General features: G+C 31.9%; 1 protein-coding gene across 1 annotated transcript in view; it reads left to right on the top strand.

The window, feature by feature from the left end:
• The window catches only part of LOC110206947 (protein piccolo-like), a 127,473-nt gene that overhangs the window by 1,474 nt on the left and 106,136 nt on the right, over positions 1–19,863 (top strand). Inside the window, exons 2-4 of the mRNA XM_020984464.2 lie at positions 9,395–9,531; positions 16,553–16,582; positions 19,583–19,664. Coding sequence (XP_020840123.2) covers positions 9,395–9,531; positions 16,553–16,582; positions 19,583–19,664 — 249 coding nt within the window. The remainder of the gene's footprint in view (positions 1–9,394; positions 9,532–16,552; positions 16,583–19,582; positions 19,665–19,863) is intronic.

Raw genomic sequence — 19,863 nt, 5'->3', positions numbered from 1 at the left:
AATGAATTGATTAAATCAGCTAGAGTTTATGGCATTATATGTCTACAGTTTTTAATATTTTTTGCAGAATTTTTATGTAAGCATCATTTAAAAATTGTTGTTGACTTAGAGAAAGGTAAGATAATTCTTCAGCATCCATTAAAAATGATGCTGCTATTATCAGAGTAAATTGTTCATTTTTAAGTAAATAATAAAATGAAGAATTATGAATAATGAATATAATATAATATTTGATTAAGCTAAATAACACCTAAAGACTCTGTCTATCCGTTGACAAAAGAGGTCAATGAAATACCAAAAATTCAGTCAGACATCTTGGATGTTTTTTTACATGATATCAACACATGTAAATGTTTCTAGTATACAGCTATGTGGCATTATTTATACAAAGCTTATGGAAGACTGAATTGTTGATTTTTCATGTGATGAAAAAACCATTAAATATATGAAATGATGCTTGTGGTTGTCTAAACTATATTAAAAGAGGTCATCAATCTGACAGTAATCATTTTCAAAATATAGAAATGTATTGATTACAACAGTGCAAGAAACATAAGATTTAACATGAAATTTGTTTAAAATATAAAGCAGAAAAAATTAATAAAAATCACTTGGACATTGAATGAAATAGGGAAGTTGTAAAATTAATAAATGCTTGCTATAAATTTTCATGTTATTGTGTTAATGTATCATAAAATAAAAATGCATGTCTTTTACTACCTGCAGATATGATTATCTTAATAGAAAAATGTGCATGACATGAAATGGTATAAGTTTTCTTTCATGATTAATTTATACTTTCCAATTAGCAAAATATTTCTGTTCAGCAATGTTTCATTTTGCTTTTTAAATATTTGCTACTTTATTGTAATATGAAATAGAAAACATTTTTCCAGTTATCCCAAAGTTCATTTTTGTTTCATAATATGTGAAGCCACACTTTTCTTTCCAACTTACAACATCAGTATAATAGGGACTTATCTACAGATACTAAAAGAATCCATTGAAAAGTGGACAATGCAGTGTTTGGCCAAAGAAAATATTTACTATCCCTTTTTTGAATTCAGAGATTTTTTTTGGTAAACTCTACATATGAAAGATAACCTTTAAAGTTGTTTTTTTCAATTTCCAGTTTTTCAATTCCAAGATTCTACATGCCTTCAATAAATTCTTAAAGTGATTAATTCATAGATAGATAGATAGATAGATAGATAGATAGATAGATAGATAGATATGTTTTACCTTGTATAATGTAATGGCTATAACCACCCTAACTTTGCAATCACCCTAACTTAACCTTCATTGTAATATATAAGGTAAGTAAAGGAGCAGGTCTTTAAACCAAGATCTTTTACACTATGATAAAGCTAAGTTACAGGATCACAAAATTACTACAGATTTATGCTATTTTTAAATGTGTAATAAAGTGTACTGACTATGGGTAAAACACAAACTCTGTGTCTCATACAGTTCCCTAATATTGGAGTAGTCACATCTCATTGCCAAGCTGACACATCATTCCCTTCCATAAACCAGAATTGTTAATGGAGACTATACAATCTTGGTTCATTTTACATGATGGTGAAGAGGCAAATTTTCCTTTTAATGAATATAGTGCAGTCTGAAGAAAGAAAAATTGGGCAAACCCATGTATAATGTTGACAGAAATATTTAACAGTAAAGATAGTTTGGGGATGTTTTTTGTTTTATATATTACATGAAATTACTAATTAAAATGTCAAGTGTTTGTCACAGGCAAATTAATTTAAGATCACGTATTAATTATTGTTTGTCCTTTAAAGAATGCAAACCTTTTCAGATCTACTACATCAACAGGTTTCAGCTTTTGAGGCATTCTGATTAATTGCATGTCATTCCTATAGTAATACTTCAAGTGAAACTAATTGTTGTGCTCATGTAGGTTTCTATATTTTCTTTTATTTTCTCTGAGTTTTGCTTTTATTACTGAAGGTCTGCTTTGAGGTTTTTTTTTACTTGATTTATCAAATCATTTAAACAGTCAGAAAATGTAAATATGTGAGTGGTGGGTTTATATGAGCAAAACAGAATTGGATAGAAACTGAAAATAAAGTTAATCTCTTTGACTTTGGTTCACCATAAGCAAGGGGGCATTCAAATATATTAGTTCATTTTCTCATGGAACTATCATAAGGAGTCAAATGAAATTAAATCAGTCTTTTGTTTTTGTTTTTGTTTTGTTTTTGCCATAGCTTTATAGAGGCAACCTAGAAAACAAACTTATTTCCCCATATTTATAAATATTATCAGAACTGTGCATCTTACAAGTAAATTCAAGCCATGCACAAAAATAAGCAGTGGATTAATTTACTTCAAGCATTAAAAGTTTTTCTTTTTAAGATGTTAATATTATAAGCCAACAAATGAGGAAAGAGAAAAGAGTGTGCTGGGATAAACTGGGAGGTAGATGGAGAGGATTATTTGGATAAACAATTGAGTATTTTTGTACCTTGTATACTACAATAATGGATCACTGGGTAATTCTTTCTTCAGAATTACATATCATAAAAAATTTTTTTTTACTTTTATACATTATTAGCTAGAGCTAAAATTGGTCCATCATGGAGCACAACATAGATTTTAAAATTGATTTAGTGACTTCAATGAGGACCTTGGGTGGGCTAGGCTTCAATATAACAAAATTTATGCTTATCATAATTAGAAGGATATTAAATATCCTCTGAATGCTGCTGTTGTTTCTCTCCTTTCCGCATAGACATAAATAATTTAACTTTTGTTAAATTTTGTACTAATGTAACAACTCATTTACTCACTAAATTTTTATTGACTAGCTGTTATATTCAAGATATTCTGAGTGACAATATGAGGAATACATAGTAAATGTTCTTACCTTTCAAGGAACTTGCAGTCTAGTCATAAAACTAAAGTAAGAGCCAAACTCATATCTATAAAACAAGAAAAAATGTAACAAATAGTAGAATATTTAGGAGTTCAGAGGACAGAGAGGATAATTCTACTTATGATCAAAGGCTTCAAGGCCATCAATTGTAATCTGGGCTTTAAATGACAGGTAGGATATCAGATTGATATGAGAGAAAAGAATATTACTAAGCTCAGTAACTTTCTTAACCAGAGTGGTAGAAATAGGAAATTTAAGGCACATATGAGTATTTCATTTTGGTTACAGAATAGGCATATGGGATAGAGGAGTAATAGGGAGTAAAACTGGTAAAAGAGGAGTAAGATCGTGATAGGTAATCTATATTCAAATGTCAGAGAAAGTGAATTAGATTTTAATTGTTTGGCAATCTGAGTCATTAAGAAAGGTAGAGGTGGAGAAATGGTAGTATGATGCCCAGGAAGCCATGAGGTTAAAAAATGTCAGATAGCTAAGATGATGCTGAAGAGTCAAAGAAGTCAAGAACTGAATAAATAAAAATGTCAATAGATTTAGAAATAAAATAAGCATCAGTTTCCAAAAGATATCAATTTAGAACATTTCAAAAGTATTTTAACAATTTAAAAGGGATTTCACATGTGTGTATCCATACATATATGGGTTTATAGCTATATACATATGTATATACATACACTATATATATGTGTGTGTACACACACACACACACAGAGGCTCTGGGTGTTTTTATTCACATTTATTATGACAAGGTAGAGAACCCTCCTCCAAGGCCAATAAGCGCATAATAATAAATTGTGCATCAAGATAAATATTTCAAACAAATAAGCTTCTTAAATAAGTTCTCCTTTTCACTTATTCATTCAAATAAAAATTCCTTGCAATATAAAATAAATTTTCTACTCAAAAGGGATATTTTTAATGCTAGACAACTTAAACTAGGGGAATGACCTATTTTAAAGATGTTTAAAATATTGAGAGACTAACAAGATAAATGTGACCTGACTTTGGAAGACCTAAAAATGCACGTAATAGTTCTTCATGAGAAATGTTAAGTAATTTCCTATTTGCCTCAATAGCTTTAAATCTTAGGCAAAAACCATTTTATAGTAATTTTGCATTTTAGAAATTGAGGCCAGTAGTCTAGTTTTTTGTTTCAGGCTTAGAAAGAATGTTTATTAATATACAAGAAGGGCCACTGTATGAAGAGTATGGATTCACATTCCCTGTTGTGCAAAGAAATTAGAGAACTGGTATGCCTAGTCTCGCCAAAGAAGCTTGTTCTCCATGACCTCAACATCAGGAACGACTTTTTCAAAGCAAACAATCACATGTACTTCCTTGATTGGGGAGAAGAAATATGGGTGTGTTAGTAGAAGATTTTCTCTATCCCATTTTCAGAGAACGTGCCCTCAGAAATCGAGTGAGGGGTGGATATTTAAGTGGAGAAGCTGACTGTAATGAATACAACGATTTTGTAGAAGTGTTATGAACCTAAGGGTAAAAAATTATTCCATAAATTGTCAACACATTTGTATTTATTTGTTTTAAAATAAAGATGTGTTGCTATAGGAAAGTAGACACCCCACAGTTACAAGAAGATAGACACAATCTTGTGCCTACTATGTGTTTAGAACTGTACAGTAACTGTGAAGTATACCAAGCAAGCACAAGATATAACCTTTGCCTGCAAGGAGTTTATGAACTTATTATGAAGGAAAAACAGATACCCACGAAACAAGAGAATAAGATAGAACATAATAAATTGCCAGACTTCCTCATATGGATGATACATGGCAAAGGGATTTCGAGAAGCCAGGGAGAGACTAGTGTAGAATGGAATAGCCAAGAAAACTTTTTTCTTTGTCTTTTGTTTTCCCCAAGGATATACATTTGAAACCGTCCTTGTAAGTTCAGTAGGGGATAAATATTCATAGATTTCAAGTCAGGTCATTTCTAATAAGAAAAGCAACAAAAGTAAAGGTCCATGGAGTAGAATTCAGCAGATCTATAGGAAGCATTAGTAAAAAATAAAATTGAATGATTTAGATGAGACAAGATCCTGAAACTGTTTGCAAGTCTTATCTAAGAGTATCAGCTTGATTTGGTAGTAAATTATAAATTCTTGACAAATGTGATATTTTAGGAAATACAGCACAAATGAGTTAAATTTCAGAATGAGTAAAGATAAGAAGAGTCCTGTAAGGATCCACAAGATTTGTAGTAATCTATATATGAGATGAGGAAAACATTGTCTGTGATGGGGGCAGTGAGAATGGGGAAAGAAGAATGTGTCCAAGGGGCGTTGAAATTAAGAAACAATAGGAATTTGTAGGTATAAAAGTTTCAATTGTTTTTGTGATCCATCATGTAACCGTGCTAATGAATGGGTGAAGTGAGGGTAAAGATGAAAATAAATTTAGATAAGGAGATGATTGAATTGTAAATGATAGGTGTCAGAAATGTTGTCAGGCTGGTTGTTGAAGTTGCTGAAGATAATAGGAGAATATAGGCTAGGGAGAAAAATGAATGTCAGCTAGATGTCAAAACCACTGAGGTAGAAAATATTGCATTTTAGAAGTTGGTATATTAATGGATTACAGGAAATTCAAATTAATGGATTGCATCAAAAGTTAATGATGGGTCAGTTGTTTTGAAAAGCATGGGGATGTATTAAGAAGTCATTATAACATAAAAACAAAAGTTGGTAATGGAATATTAGTTTTAAAATAGTAGTAGCAGTGGGAAGTAAGACAGTAATTCTTTCTTTCCTTTTGGAATGATCTAAGTTGAATGTGAGGACTTATTGAGAAAAAGCCACCCATTTCATTGTACTATTATACTTCAAGGAAATCTAAATTTCATCTAAGAAGTAGAAAGAAATGGGGAATATTTGAGGATAAAAAGGAGTTTGACCACAATCAAAGAATACACTAGTGGGACAGGTTGCAGTAAAGAAAAAAAGGCTAGAGATGAAGTAAATTGGACTATGATTTCAAAAGAGTAGAATTGATGGGGTTTCAAACTAGGGCAGCCAAATTGATGGTAACAGATTATAAAGAAATAATGTTAGGAGATAGGACAAGGGTATGTTAATAGTATCACGAGAGGGGTGCTAGTTAGACAGTCTCTTATTACCAGAGGAAATAAGATGTTAGGCCAACCTGATATTCCAAATGGAATGCTGATGTGGTTGTGCTTTTGTAAAACTTCTTAGTTGCAGCTGGCTGTCTTAGCTTGTGTTCAAGATTTCTGATGGATCAAGGAAGATTAAATTTCCCATGTAAAACTCAAGGTACTAAAGAATTCTAAACAGGATGTCTTATTTATACGCAGTAGGAATTGTATGAGAGCTCAACTGAGATGTTGAGGCCAGAGGTATAATCAAATTGAGAGTTAGAATAAAGGAGATAGTTGATACTATGAGAAACAAAGCCCGAGGGTATGAATAAGAGAAAAAAAAAATAGAAATTCAAAGGCTGAGGTTTTGGAGTATGGTCATATTTGGGTGTGGCTTTTTAAAAAGGGGAACAAAAAATGAGACACCAAAGGAATGACCATAGACCAGGAAAAGAATAGCATTAGTTGTGTCACAAAAAGCAAAGGAGAAACCTTGGTTTAAAATACCAGATGTCACAGAAGAATGAGGATAAAAAGACCATTGGTGAATTTTTAACTTGAGGACTGTGATATGCTGAACGTTAGAGCAAAGATTAAGTTAATGTAAATCCACAAAAAAAGTTTTCTGAGGATTTACATGAGAATTTGCCTTTTCTATCCATTATTTACTCTTGTTGAAATAGCAAAATTATTATTTTTGCCTCACTTTGGGCAAAAAGGGCATGCTATTTTGCTCCAAAAAAACAAAAGAGAATCAAGCCAAAAGTCAAAATAGTATTTTAAAAAATTGAAACACTGGTATATAATTTCACTTCATCAATACTCTGCTTGCAAAAGCATTCAAAGTATCATAGACTATTTTAGATTTATTTCAATGTTATTTAAAATAGTTCATATCTTATACCATTTCATGGATATTTTAAGGAAATAACACATTAGGAAATTACATATTCTCCAAGTAATTTAACGTTTTAAGTCAAGATACAATTATTTGTTTTATTTTTTAAAATACTTATTTTATGTTTTTCATTTATTCCTGGAGCATCTATTGAAAGGGTATTCACATTTCTGAGGGTAAAATGAATAATAAAGCAGAAATTCATTTTTGCTAAACTGAAAAATATTTTAAAAATTTGATGAGAAAAATAAGAGCTCTGAAGCAATTTCTGTAAACTAAGAGAATCTTTAAAAATTATTCATGTAATCACATTTCATTATATAAGGTTGTTTTAAACTGTCTGCACTATATCTTCAGTGTGTATAACAAAATTAATAAGTAACCAAACATAACTTTTACAAGTTACAGACATAAAAATCTTGCCTTTTGAAAGCTAAAATATATAGTAATATAAAAATGTTTCCATTGGAAATAATATCAAAATATGCAAAAAGTATTTTAAAAAGCAGTCCATGGGCTATTTTTGTCAATGTGATACCTATAAAGGGTATGACTGATTTTTCTCTTAATGAACTGACCAGTTGTCCAAGCGAATTGATAAAATTTATTGGTAGTGGGGAGGGAGGCAGCAGGTAAGTACCACGTAGACTTTTGACCTCATCATGTAACAATTTCTGTTTTGTTTTTCTCTCCTCATGTCTTGAGGTTTGGGGTTTTTTTTTTCCATTTTCATCAAACAATTTTTAACTATCAGTTTGCATATCATTGTATAAATTTCATCTCTTTTCCTTGGAGGACATCCTCCCCACTCTCCACTCTGCAATGGAGTATAGAATTTTTCCTTACATTCTTGACTTGTCTTCATAGGGGAACCAGTTAAACTTATCAGCCAGTTTAGTAAAATGACTGGTTTGAATATCTTTTTTTAAACTATTGAATTGATTAATATCTTATAGAATTAATTAGCTATATTAATGTCAAATTAAAACAAAGTAAGAGAGATCAAAATTTCAAGGGTTTCTCAGTGATTCAAGAACTGATCACTTAATTTGTGAGAGAAAATAAGTATCATTGCTTTGCTTTTTCCAGCTTTAGGGAAATGTTTGTAGCTATATTAGCTGCTTAAACATGAAAAAAATTTAAAATTGACCTGCTTATTTGACATTTTTACCCCCCTATTACTTATAATTATATTTGAAAAGGGAAAAAATACACACCTACACACATACAAAATAAATTAGAAATACACAATTGAACCTACTTGCGATTGCAACCACCTAGTTCTCAAAGTAAGATAGAAGTTTTGTGGTTGGTATATTTTTTATACTCACAGTACAATTATATCTTAATGTGAAACAAATATTGTTGTCCATAGTATTAGAGACATTGGTATAGTATTCATTGACTTCATCTCAAGAACAGTGCCTCATTAATGTATCATACATATATAGTTCATATTATCATATGTTAATCTTAACATTTGGACTACATATGAGGAAGTATTAGAATCTATCTTACACTGGCAGCATTAAAGTTATAATGTATAAAGTATATAATGTATAAAGTAGAATAAACCAAATGTGGGAGGTTGCTACTATCTAATTTATTTGGGAGGCAGAGATATGTAGTCAGGATAATTAGAGGAAATTTATTCTATCAGACCCCCATTCCACCTACATAACAATACATACATATTGTTCTGATAATATACATGTTTGCCAAAAACTAGGCTATTTGTAAGTAAAAACCTGAAAATGAGCAATTCTTATAAGATAAAAAAGAGTTGTACGCAAGACAAAAATTTCAATTCATCACATTTACTAATAATTTAAAAGCACATAAAAAATTGGCACTCTAAATTGACAACATAAAGAAAAGAATAGAAAATGCAATTAACAAAATGTTATCTTTTATAAAGTTTTTAAAAATTAATGAAAAGATGGTAATACAGGAAAAGAAAAGTGGTAACCTCCTCCTCACCAGTATAGGATTAGTGAGAATCTTATATTGAGAATAAAATTAACATAAAAACTTCTCTATGACATTTCAAGAAGACAAAATTAACTTGTGAACATCTTATTTTGTATTTTAAGTTTCTACTTTGGATGTAGAAAAGTCTACCAAATATTAAGACCACCCAAACCATCACTGCATTGAACTGAATGCTTAAAATGTTCTCTAAGATTTTCTCTGTATATAAAATTATCTGGCAGAGACTTTTAAATATAACATGTTTGTGACATGGTCCTCTCATATTATATTACTCCATAGGGATATACTATTTTAGTGGTTTTTGTTGTTGGTGGTGGTATTTTGAAAATCCTGTCTTGCTTTCACTGGAAATTATATTTTAATTGCATGACAATTTTAAAAATGCATGTTTGTATTATGGGTCATCTTTTGCCCTCTCTTCTACTTATTCATCTGGGTTGGAACATTTGACATTTCCTTGGTTTCCAAAGCCTATCATCTACGCCGTGAGGAAACAGATTGGTTTGACAAGCCCAGGGAAACTCGCTTAGAAAATGGACATGGTCTTGACCGGAAACTGCCAGAAAGACTGATTCATTCAAGACCCCTCAGCCAACATCAAGAACAAGTAAGTACTTCATCAATTATTACTTTTAAATCATTTTAAAAGGTCAAATTCTACCCTAAATGCTCTCAATTTTCTTAAAACAAAATGAAATTTTATAATGAAATCACAATTTGACCATTTGTAATTCTTAGTTAAAAAAAAGCAATGACATCATGTGACCCTGCCCAAATTAAAATGATGTAGTCACAATTGGTAATGACAATTGCATCATAGTGCATTGCATGACAATGACATATCCATTACATAATATATTTTATAAGTAAACATCATTCTAGAATTCCAATACCAGATTATTTCATTGAAGTAACTTATTTTACATCAATTAGAAAAAAGAAGTTTGCCCTGATTTATTGCTTACCTTTAAAATGGGCCCCTGCATAATATCATTATCCAATACTACCTTTAGGTCCACATAAGCTCCAAATTAAAATTGATTTCAGACAGATAAAGACAAGAATGTGATGGCTAAAAACTCAATTATTTCATGTTTCTTCAGTATTTCTTGATGATAATCCATTTTTAACATTCATTGTAACAAAAGTATAAAACAAAGATACCTAAACCCATGATTTTCATTCATTTATCCACTTTTTTTTTTTTGGTGAGGCAATTGGGGTTAAGTGACTTGCCCAGGGTCACATAGCTAGTAAATGTTTTGTTTCTGAGGCTGGATTTGAACTCAGGTCCTCCTGACTCCAGGGCCAGCTCTCTATCCACTGTGCCACCTGGCTGCCCCTATATCTACATATTCTTTACCACTGTTATTTATTCTTTGTTATTGTTCAGTCATCTACAACTCTGTGATTTTTTTCTAATTTTTCTAATTTTTTTTGTTCATAAACTATGCAGTATCTAAGTTCTGGGCCTTATTTCTTCCTTATTTCTTTGTGCCAAAAGTTAAGGAATAAGGTCTAAACATATAAATTAAAAGGCATTTGAATTGACTTCAGTTTGCATGTAATGTCAAACGGAATGATGGATTTGTCAGTATGAGTTTATCCTTATGTTTTTTTTTTAATTCTAAGAAATTATTCAGTAATAGAATTCATGTTTTTTTTTTTTTTTTTTTTTTTTTTGCATATAGCCTTTCCTTTAAGTCTTTTACATCCCTGTCTAGGGAATCAAAACAAAAACAAAACAAAAGACAAAAACAAAACAAAAATTAAAATAGTCTAATAATATGAACATTACATTAACCTGCATAGATAGTATTTACATTTGTATATATATATATAGCTACATTAATTTTTTTTTTGCAGGACAGTGCTTTCTAATTCACTCCCATAATATAAAGTGGGAAGACAGTATGATTACATTTTGCCATAAATTGTGTAGATCTATCTCCTTTTGAATGTATAACAGTGTCATTCTTACTAGTTAGGCAATGATGAGGCCCAGTAGATAGAATATTGAACTTGGAGTCAAGAAGAACAAAGTTCAAATCTGTTCTCAGACACTTGATAGGTTTGTGACCCTTGGTCAGTCATTTAACTCAGCCTCTGTCTCCTTATCTGTAAAATAGTAACAATAATAGCACATATTTCACAGAGTTGTAAGAATCAAGTGAGTTTACATAAGTAGTTTTTTTTTGCAAACCTTAAAACATTATATAAATGCTAGGCTTTATTAATAAATATAGACATAGCATATTTATTGAGAGAAATCTTAAATTACAGTTGGTATTCATATATATAAATTCTGTTCTAATGAATAGAGAATTTGTGATAGTTTTTGAGAAAATGTAACTCATTAGCAAGTTAATGGCAAGATTAAAATAGATCTTGTTTTGGAGAATCATTAAATAAATTTCCATAAAGAGAATATATTATGTGATACAAATTGAATTCACTAGATTCTTGTATTCTGCTGAAATATCTTATGAGGGAAAAATATAATGGAATACAATTTAATTTTTATTAGCAGTATTCCTTTGTACTAACATAATTTTTTCAAAAATTTTCTTAAATTTTGTTAATATACTAACATTCTGTGCAGGAGGGAAGAATATAATATCATCCTCAATTTCATTCTTTTTTTATCCCTTAAATGCTAAAGAGAAATATTGATCTCCTGCTGCAAATAAACACAAATATTCCTATTTCAAAGTTGCTGCATCACTAAGATTTGTTTATGAAATGTCAGGAAATTAAAAGAAATTAGAAAAAATGTATTCTTTCAAAACCTTAATAGATCTTTTAAAAGAAAATAAAGTAGTTTTACCTTAAAGTTAATGTATAAGAAGTGAATTATATTAATATACTATTACATAAATTTAGTAGGCATATTAGCTATAAAAACAAATCACTGTTGGGCCTGGAGTCAGGATGACTCATCTTCCTGAGTTCAAATCCATCCTCAGATACTAAGTAGTTCTGTAACCCTGGGTAAGTTGCATGTTGGCCTCAGTTTCCTCATCTATAAAATCAGTTGAAGGGAATGGCAAACCACACCAGTATCTTTGCCAAGAAAATCCCAAATGAAGTCACAAGGAGTCAGACACCACTGAAACGACTGAACAACACTAATAACAATATATTCTATAACTCCATTGTAATGGAAATAATTGGAATACTGAATCAATAGAATTGCTTCCAGCTCATGTATAGGACCTTGGGCAAGTTATTTAATTTCCCTACATCTCAGGCCCTTTGTCTACAAAATCTTTTCCATGCCTCCTGAATAGCATGATGGTATCAGTGATATTAACAGCGCTGAGCCACTCAGCCTAATTGAATCATCACTTCTATAACTAAATCCTATTATCCTAAAACTAGAAGGGAAATACTAAGCAATGGCAAAGGAAAGAAGACAGTATGATAATAATAATAACTCACGTATTAGTTGTATTTTATACTTTAAAATTGTACATCCTTGAAGTAGTTATATGTGATAGGTAGATCTAGTATACACACATGCATATATAGTATGTATTTATATATATGTATTGAGTGTTTATGTGTATACTAGTTACATATGTGTGCATGTAAAATACATTCATGTTTGTGTGTTGTATTTTAGGGAAGCTGTGGCCTAGGGAGGATGAGTTACTTGAGCAGGTTTTGGCAGTAGAAAGAACAGGATTTGTGTCCAAGATAGTGGATTCACCACTTGTCCGTATTACTTTAGACAAATTGCTTTACCTCTATGGCACTCAGCTTCCTCACTTAAAAAATAAGATTATTTTAGATGATTACTGTCTCCCTAGCCCTTGCCATACTGTGCTAAATTTTCTGATCTTTTCATTTTTCAAAGTCACAGAGCTAAAAAGTTGCAGAACTGGAACTGAGCTCATGTCTTCTGGCTCTTAATCCAACTCTCCATGCTTTAATAGTTAATTATGGCTGATGTTTTTAGAAGGTTCCTGCCCAAAGCTAGACTGTTTGACCTACCTCTAGTATAAAGCAAGGGGCATAATAGAAAGTTGATCTTACCAGGACACATCAAAATTGATGCTCCGCTGGCACAGTCCAGTGCTTGGCAATGATTGGTAGTCTAAAACCCAAGATCATGATCCTCCATTCCACAAATAGATATTGAATTAAAACTTTCAGCACTATTTTGAGTGATACATTTTTATTATTCTATAATATTTCTTCCTAGTTTTCTTAATCTCATATTTTCCCAAATAACTTTTATTAAATTAAATGAGATTAGGAGATATATGAAATGAAATGGCTTCCACAGTTGGCTTCCAATTAACAGGTCTGCCTTAACAAAGTGAACTGTAATCCACTCAACGATGTATGTCAATGTGGATAATTTAGCTAACAAAAAAGTTTGTAATTTGAACATTAACCATGGCAATGACTGAATGATTTAGTCTGAATCATTTTGATTAGCTGACATCTGTTAATTATGCAATCAAATGTCATGTTGAGCCATTCAGACTTCATCTAGTACTCCTGGATCCAAAACTTTATTGTTGATGTTGTTTTCTCTGTTTCATTGTCTTTAGAGAACTATTTAAGCCAGCTCTTTCCTTAAATGGAACATAGGCAACAAACTATATTCCTTTTTTCCTAACACTTAATTTCAGATTTAATATCCAGTTTGTAATCAACTTTCAGATTGGAATCAATTCACTTAAGCACAATTGGTTCACATGATTTTCCTGAGGCCTCACCCTGAGTGATTCAGTTCTTGTTTGACTTGGGAATCATGCTGGTCTAGGTATCTACCCCTTGATCTAAGGTATAAATATTTGGCATTTACAGTGTACTTAAATATAATTTTGATGGTCAGTAAAATGTAATTATAGTAGTTATTTTAAAAACACAAATCATTCTAATGGGAAACCCCAAAAATACTATTTAAAGAGAACTGTGTATATTGATAAATCAGTTTAAAAAAAATAAGTGTCATATTCATATCTCTTTCTATTCCACTAAGCTGTTAAGAGAACAAAGCTCTATTAAATATAGTACAAAAGTTTGCATTATTTATTTTACTTATTTTTGTTTTGGTAACTCATTTGGCCAAGAGATGGAACAATCAATTCAGTTCTTATGTTCAAATCTGTCAGAAATGAGAATTGAAATTGCACAGTGTTATAACAAAAGGTTTATGGGTTTCTAATTCTACCTTTAAAAAATCTACACTGTATAATGGATAACACTATTAATAATACATTTTTTTAACATGAGTTGAATGAATAAAGGATTCATGTATTAGCATACAGTTTTGGTGAATCTTTTTCCAGTAAAATGAGTAAAATGCCAGGATCTATGAAACTTCAGAAAATTCCCTGAGGGTATGTCCAATATTAAAAGAAGGCTGCAGTACAATCAAGGCATATGCTTTATTATTTAGAAATAAGTTTTCTAGATACCTCATCATATCCAAAGGTGATTGGATTCTCAAAGGCTATGCTATTTCAGCATTTCGAAACTCTGTTTGATTTTCACAAGAATGAGATTTTGAGTATAAGTCTGTTAATATACTATGTATTCTCCTGTCCTAGGATTATCTGAGCTTAAAATTGAGAGATTTACCTCCATAAGGATAACCACGGCAGAGTGGCAAGGAAGGATTGTCCTGTTTGACCCACAACATTTATTTAAAAAAAATAAAAAGAAACAAAATTACCTTTATTCTTATATAATAACCTATTCATAATATCAGAACTAATATGGTAAAATAGGTATAGGGTATAATGTAATAAGAATCACATAGCTCTTAGATTTTCTAAAGAGACAGCTGATCAGTATAGTAGATAATTAGTGGCTTTGGAATCAGGAATACCTGAATTTTAAAACTGCTTTATTGGTATTATGACCTTGGTGTGCAAGACATTTGAACTTCTCTCAGCCTGTTTCACCCATCTATTAAGTGGGAGATAATAATAGTATCTAATTTACAAATGTTTTGTAGCTATCATATGAGATCATATATGGAAAGTTCTTTGCAAACCTTAAAGTACTATGTAAAGGTTAGCTATTATTATTTTCTAAAATCATTAATTATTAGTTATTTTAACCTGGGATTATTGTCCAACAATCAAATTTTATATAAAACTGGTGAAAAATGAGTCACATACATAGAGATAGATTCACTATGATGTTTCACTATAAGTTAAATGAGAATTTATAAAGAATCCTAATATATGAGTGACTCACAAGCTTTTTTTTAAAAAGAAAAAAATAGAGCTGGTTTTACTTTATGCCCAGTAGCAATACAGAACATCAATTCATGGGTCATCTTGTCTTTCAGTGATCATGATAAGTTTAAGCATATCTGCTACTAGAAAGATAATTATAGCTTATGTGCCAACATGCGTTATAGAGGATGAAGCAGAGAAATTGGATGAAGAGCTTGACACAAACCTCCAAATTAAGCCTTCATAAACAATGAAATGTAATGACTTTCCTATGAAAATGAGAAAAGGCAAGGATAATGGAAATTATATTGGAAAATAGGATTTGAGATTAAAAACAAAATAAAAAATATTAACTAGATTAATTATGTCTCATGTCTATAGATCACGAGCATTTGTTTTTTCAAGAGTAGAATAAGAAACCACATGAAATGATGAAGTGACAAATTCAGTGAAACATGAGAAGACTTATATGAACTAATGCAGAGTGAAATAAAATAGGGGGAAATACACACAATTACAGAAATATAAATTATGATAACAATAAAAGAGCTGCTATTTGTTACAAGAGAAAGATCACTGTGTAAAAGAAGGTAGAGGACTATATTTGGAAATAATTGTGATGTAAAAACAAATGATTTCAATAAAACTTTTTTAAGAGAATATCATCTGATGCTACTAGTTATGACAAAATGTAACAGTGAAATTGACTTGTATCTTAAAATATAGAGCATGTTCCAACAGTTTAAATAAGTTTTCAACTTGAAAAAGGTGAAATGGATAAAAGTAATGATTTTTAAAAAAAGAATTTGAACATGCAGAAATTATCAAAACAAACAGAAAGTATCCAGAAACTAGCACAGCAATCACATGCTTAATTCCCTCAACAAGAAGAGACACATGGGAGATGAGCAATACCAGTGTCAGCTCATTTTTAATACATAACAAATGATGGAAAACTGTAAGCAGACAGTGAAGAACAATTGAGGATAAAGTGAGTTGTCTGAGAGATTGGTACTCAATTCAGCTAAGCCAGGTCATCATCTTCAAAGTGTTTATAAAAGAAGCCACAAGGAGAACAACAAACATGAAATCTAATGTATTTGGCAGTAGTTATACAGTGAACTATGCTGATCAGAGACAATAATGGAACCATCCCATCTCTACTATACCACCTGAGTACCCAATGTACTAAGGTAAAGAAGTGACAATGACACCTAAGAAGATGAATTTAGGAAGAATGCTAGCCCTGGTTGTGCTGGAAGTGACATTACTTTAATGAGAGTCAGGGACTGATTTTTTTTAAAAAGATATCTCAAAGAGAGGATGATTACAAAAGAATGGAAAAGATTATAGATAGTGCTTTTTATCAACAACAAAAAAAAATAAAGTAACTGAAAATAGGTCCATTTTCTTTGTCTCCAACAGAGCTATAACCAGGTTGGAGGTGGTGATGAGGTAAGCTTTCTTTCTCTTCTCTAAGAAGTCGTTATCAAAATAGTTCACATGTAATTTGAGGGCATTTCTGATGAAAATATTAGGGAAAAAAACAAGCAGGATTTTGAAGTTGATTTTCTATAGCAGATCAAATATTTGTATTTATGCTTAAAATTGTACAATAAGATCTCCCTGTGTTATTGTTTCAGTTTGCTTTTAATACTTGAGTGAGTGGAACAGAATTCAAGCTTGAAGTCTCTGCTCAAAAAGCATAGAAAAGGTACAGTGGAAAGAGCCCTGGCTCTGAAGATAGAAGATAGGTGTTCTAATCCTATCTGGCCTTCAGTTTGTTTCTTTTTTTATCTGTAAACTTAAGCAGTTATCTAGATGGCCTCTGAGATGGCTCCGTCCAGCAGTAGACCTATGTATGATATATCATCAATGATATGTGTGATTACTGGGAGCAGCAATTATCATGATCATTGTCAACATCCAGCAGATATAGATTCATGTAAGGTATTCACCAGTATCAAGGAAAGATGCCTTGTGTAAAGTCTATATAGAAGGACTCTCTGTAGATGGCTTGGTTCTCCAAAATTTTCAATTTATAGTCAAAGTTTATATTGTAATTAATTCAATCTAACCCTGCCTTGTGGGGAAGCTAGGTGGCACAGTGGATAGAGGACTGAATATGGAATCAAGAAAACTCATCTTCATGTGTTCAAATCTGGCCTCAGACACTAGGTTTGTGACCTTGGGCAAGTCGCTTAACCCTGTTTGCCTCAGTTTCCTCATCTATAAAATGAGCTTGAGAAGGAAATGGCAAATCCCTTGAGTATCTTTGCCAAAACAAACCCAAATGGGGTCACAAAGAGTTGGACACAACTGAAACAACTAAACAACAAATCCTGGAACCCTACTAAACCAAAAATGGATATGTAGAGATTTTTTAGCAGACAAGTGAAATAGTATCTTTGTACCAAGCAGATTGTGAATGTGGTATGAAGAACAGATGAGAAGATTATTCATGAGAAGACTTAGAAGTCTACTATAATGATCCAGATAACATGTAATGAGAGCCTTTACTGTCATGGCAGTAAAGGGAATTGATTTTGCAATGTTTTTGAGGTGATGATGATAGGACTTGGTAATAGATTGGAGTTGAGACAAGAGAGAAAAAAGAAATGTCAAAGATAACTGAAAAGATAATCACTTCAGTTCAGGACATACTGACCTTGAGGAGCAAGTAGGACATCCACAAAGAGATGACCTGTGAGTCTTCACAAAACCGTAGAATTTTTTCAGAGTGGGAAGAGACCTCAGTGGCTATGTGATCCAACCCCTGCCCTTCTTCTCCCTCCAAAAAAAAGAAAAGAAAAGAATCTTCACTACAACATGATCCTGTAATTCCATAATATCTAATAAGTGGCTATTCAGTTTCTATTTGAAAACCTCCATGAGGAAAACCCACAGTCTCTAAGGCAGCCCATTTCACATTTCAGTATCCCAAATTGTGCCTCAAGGCTAAATTTGTCCCTTTGAAAATTCTGCCCATTGCTTCTGGTTCTGTTCTTTGTTGTCAATAAGAATGAGTCTAATACCTCTTCCATATCTTCAAATATTTGAAGATAGCTATTATCTATCCTTCTTCTGCCAGTCTTCTCTACTTCAGGCTAAAGATCCCCATTGCCTTAGAAAGTTCTTTATATGACAGGGATTCTGGGCCTTTTACCCTCCTGCTTGTCATTCTCTAAAAATTCTCTGACATCAATTTTCTTCTAAGACAGTGACACTAAGAACAGAATGCTATTTGAAACCATAACCTTCTGATTCTTGGAGGTCTCTCTTTTTGCAGCCCAAGGTTATGTTTACTTCTTTTGGGGGTCATGACGTTATGTTGGCTCATTGATCTTCCAATCAGCTAAAACCGACAGCCCTTTTTTTGACACACTTACATCTAATTGTGCCTCTCTGATAAGGTACTTGAGAAGTTGATTTTTTGAACTCTTGTGTGGCTTGATATGCGGTTGTTGAGTTTTATCTTATTAAAGTGAACCAAATATTCTAGCAGCTTGTCAAGAACTTTTTGTATCCTGGCTCTGTGATTTAGTGTGACAGCTACCACTTCCAACTTTGTTTCATCTAGCCCTGATATGCTGATGTAGAACACAGAAAAGAAGTCGGTACAGAAAAATAATCTGAATATACTTATTAGTAGGTAGGTAGTAGCAGAAGCCCAATTTATCCTACTTCCTGCCTTTGAAAATTAAGAAAATTTGCCTGAACATCTCACTTTCCCATCTTTCCAGACCAAAAGTAGACAAGTTAAAGCTTTGCAATCATTTCTTCTTTCAACTCAATGTCATAATAGTTATGTAAGTCAGTTATAAACCAATGTTATCTCAGGAAAATATGTTAATCTATCACAATTAGGTGTTATTTAAGGAGGGCAGAGTATAAGGAAAAGTTATATACTTAAAAACAATACAAAATATCATTACAAAAATTAGTAAAAACTATTGTCGTGTGAGTAATTTGCAAAGCTGTGCCTCAAACCTTCTAATACATTTTCTACTGACTTATGAAAGATGTTTCGAAATTAACCAAGAATACATACATCCACACACAATATGTGTGTATGAAAGTATTGCTCCAGGGCAGCTAGGTGGTGCACTGGATAGAGCACTGGCCCTGAAGTTGGGAGGACCTGAGTTCAAATCCGACCTCAGACCAAATACTTGCCACTTACTAGCTGTGTGACCCTGGGCAGGTCACTTAACCCCAATTGTTTAAAAAAAAACTGCTCTAAGACTTTTGGGGCAGGTAGGTGGCGCAGTGGAGAGAGCACTGGCCTTGAATTCAGGAGGACCTGAGTTCAAATCCAGCCTCAGACCAAACACTTGACACTTACTAGCTGTGTGACCCTAGGCAAGTCACTTAATCTCAATTGCCTAAGGGGGGGGGGAAGTATTACTCAAATGAATTATGCATTTTGTAATATGTATGTCTTATATTCCTCAGATGAACGGGAAGCCTACACAGTACATCTTCCCCCATGCAAGAATAAAAATAACGAGAGACCTTAAGGATCATACAGTTTCAGGTAAAGCTAAATGAATGAACCAATGATTTACCATTTTATTAAAATATTAGTACATGGGATCCATTTGGACTTCTTTCTAGAAATGGATTCGAGTTATATTTCTTAAGTGTTTATGAGAAATGAGCAAACATACAAACTCTGAATCAGGATTCTGACCATTTCAATTCATAAAACATGATCATTAGTAATTGTTCACATG

The sequence above is a fragment of the Phascolarctos cinereus genome, unplaced genomic scaffold (genome assembly GCF_003287225.1).
Source record: "Phascolarctos cinereus isolate Bilbo 61053 unplaced genomic scaffold, phaCin_HiC Scaffold_1;HRSCAF=81, whole genome shotgun sequence".
Classification (NCBI taxonomy): domain Eukaryota; kingdom Metazoa; phylum Chordata; class Mammalia; order Diprotodontia; family Phascolarctidae; genus Phascolarctos; species Phascolarctos cinereus.
Note: the sequence above shows the minus strand (reverse complement) of the source record. Positions and strands in the feature narration are given on the sequence as shown.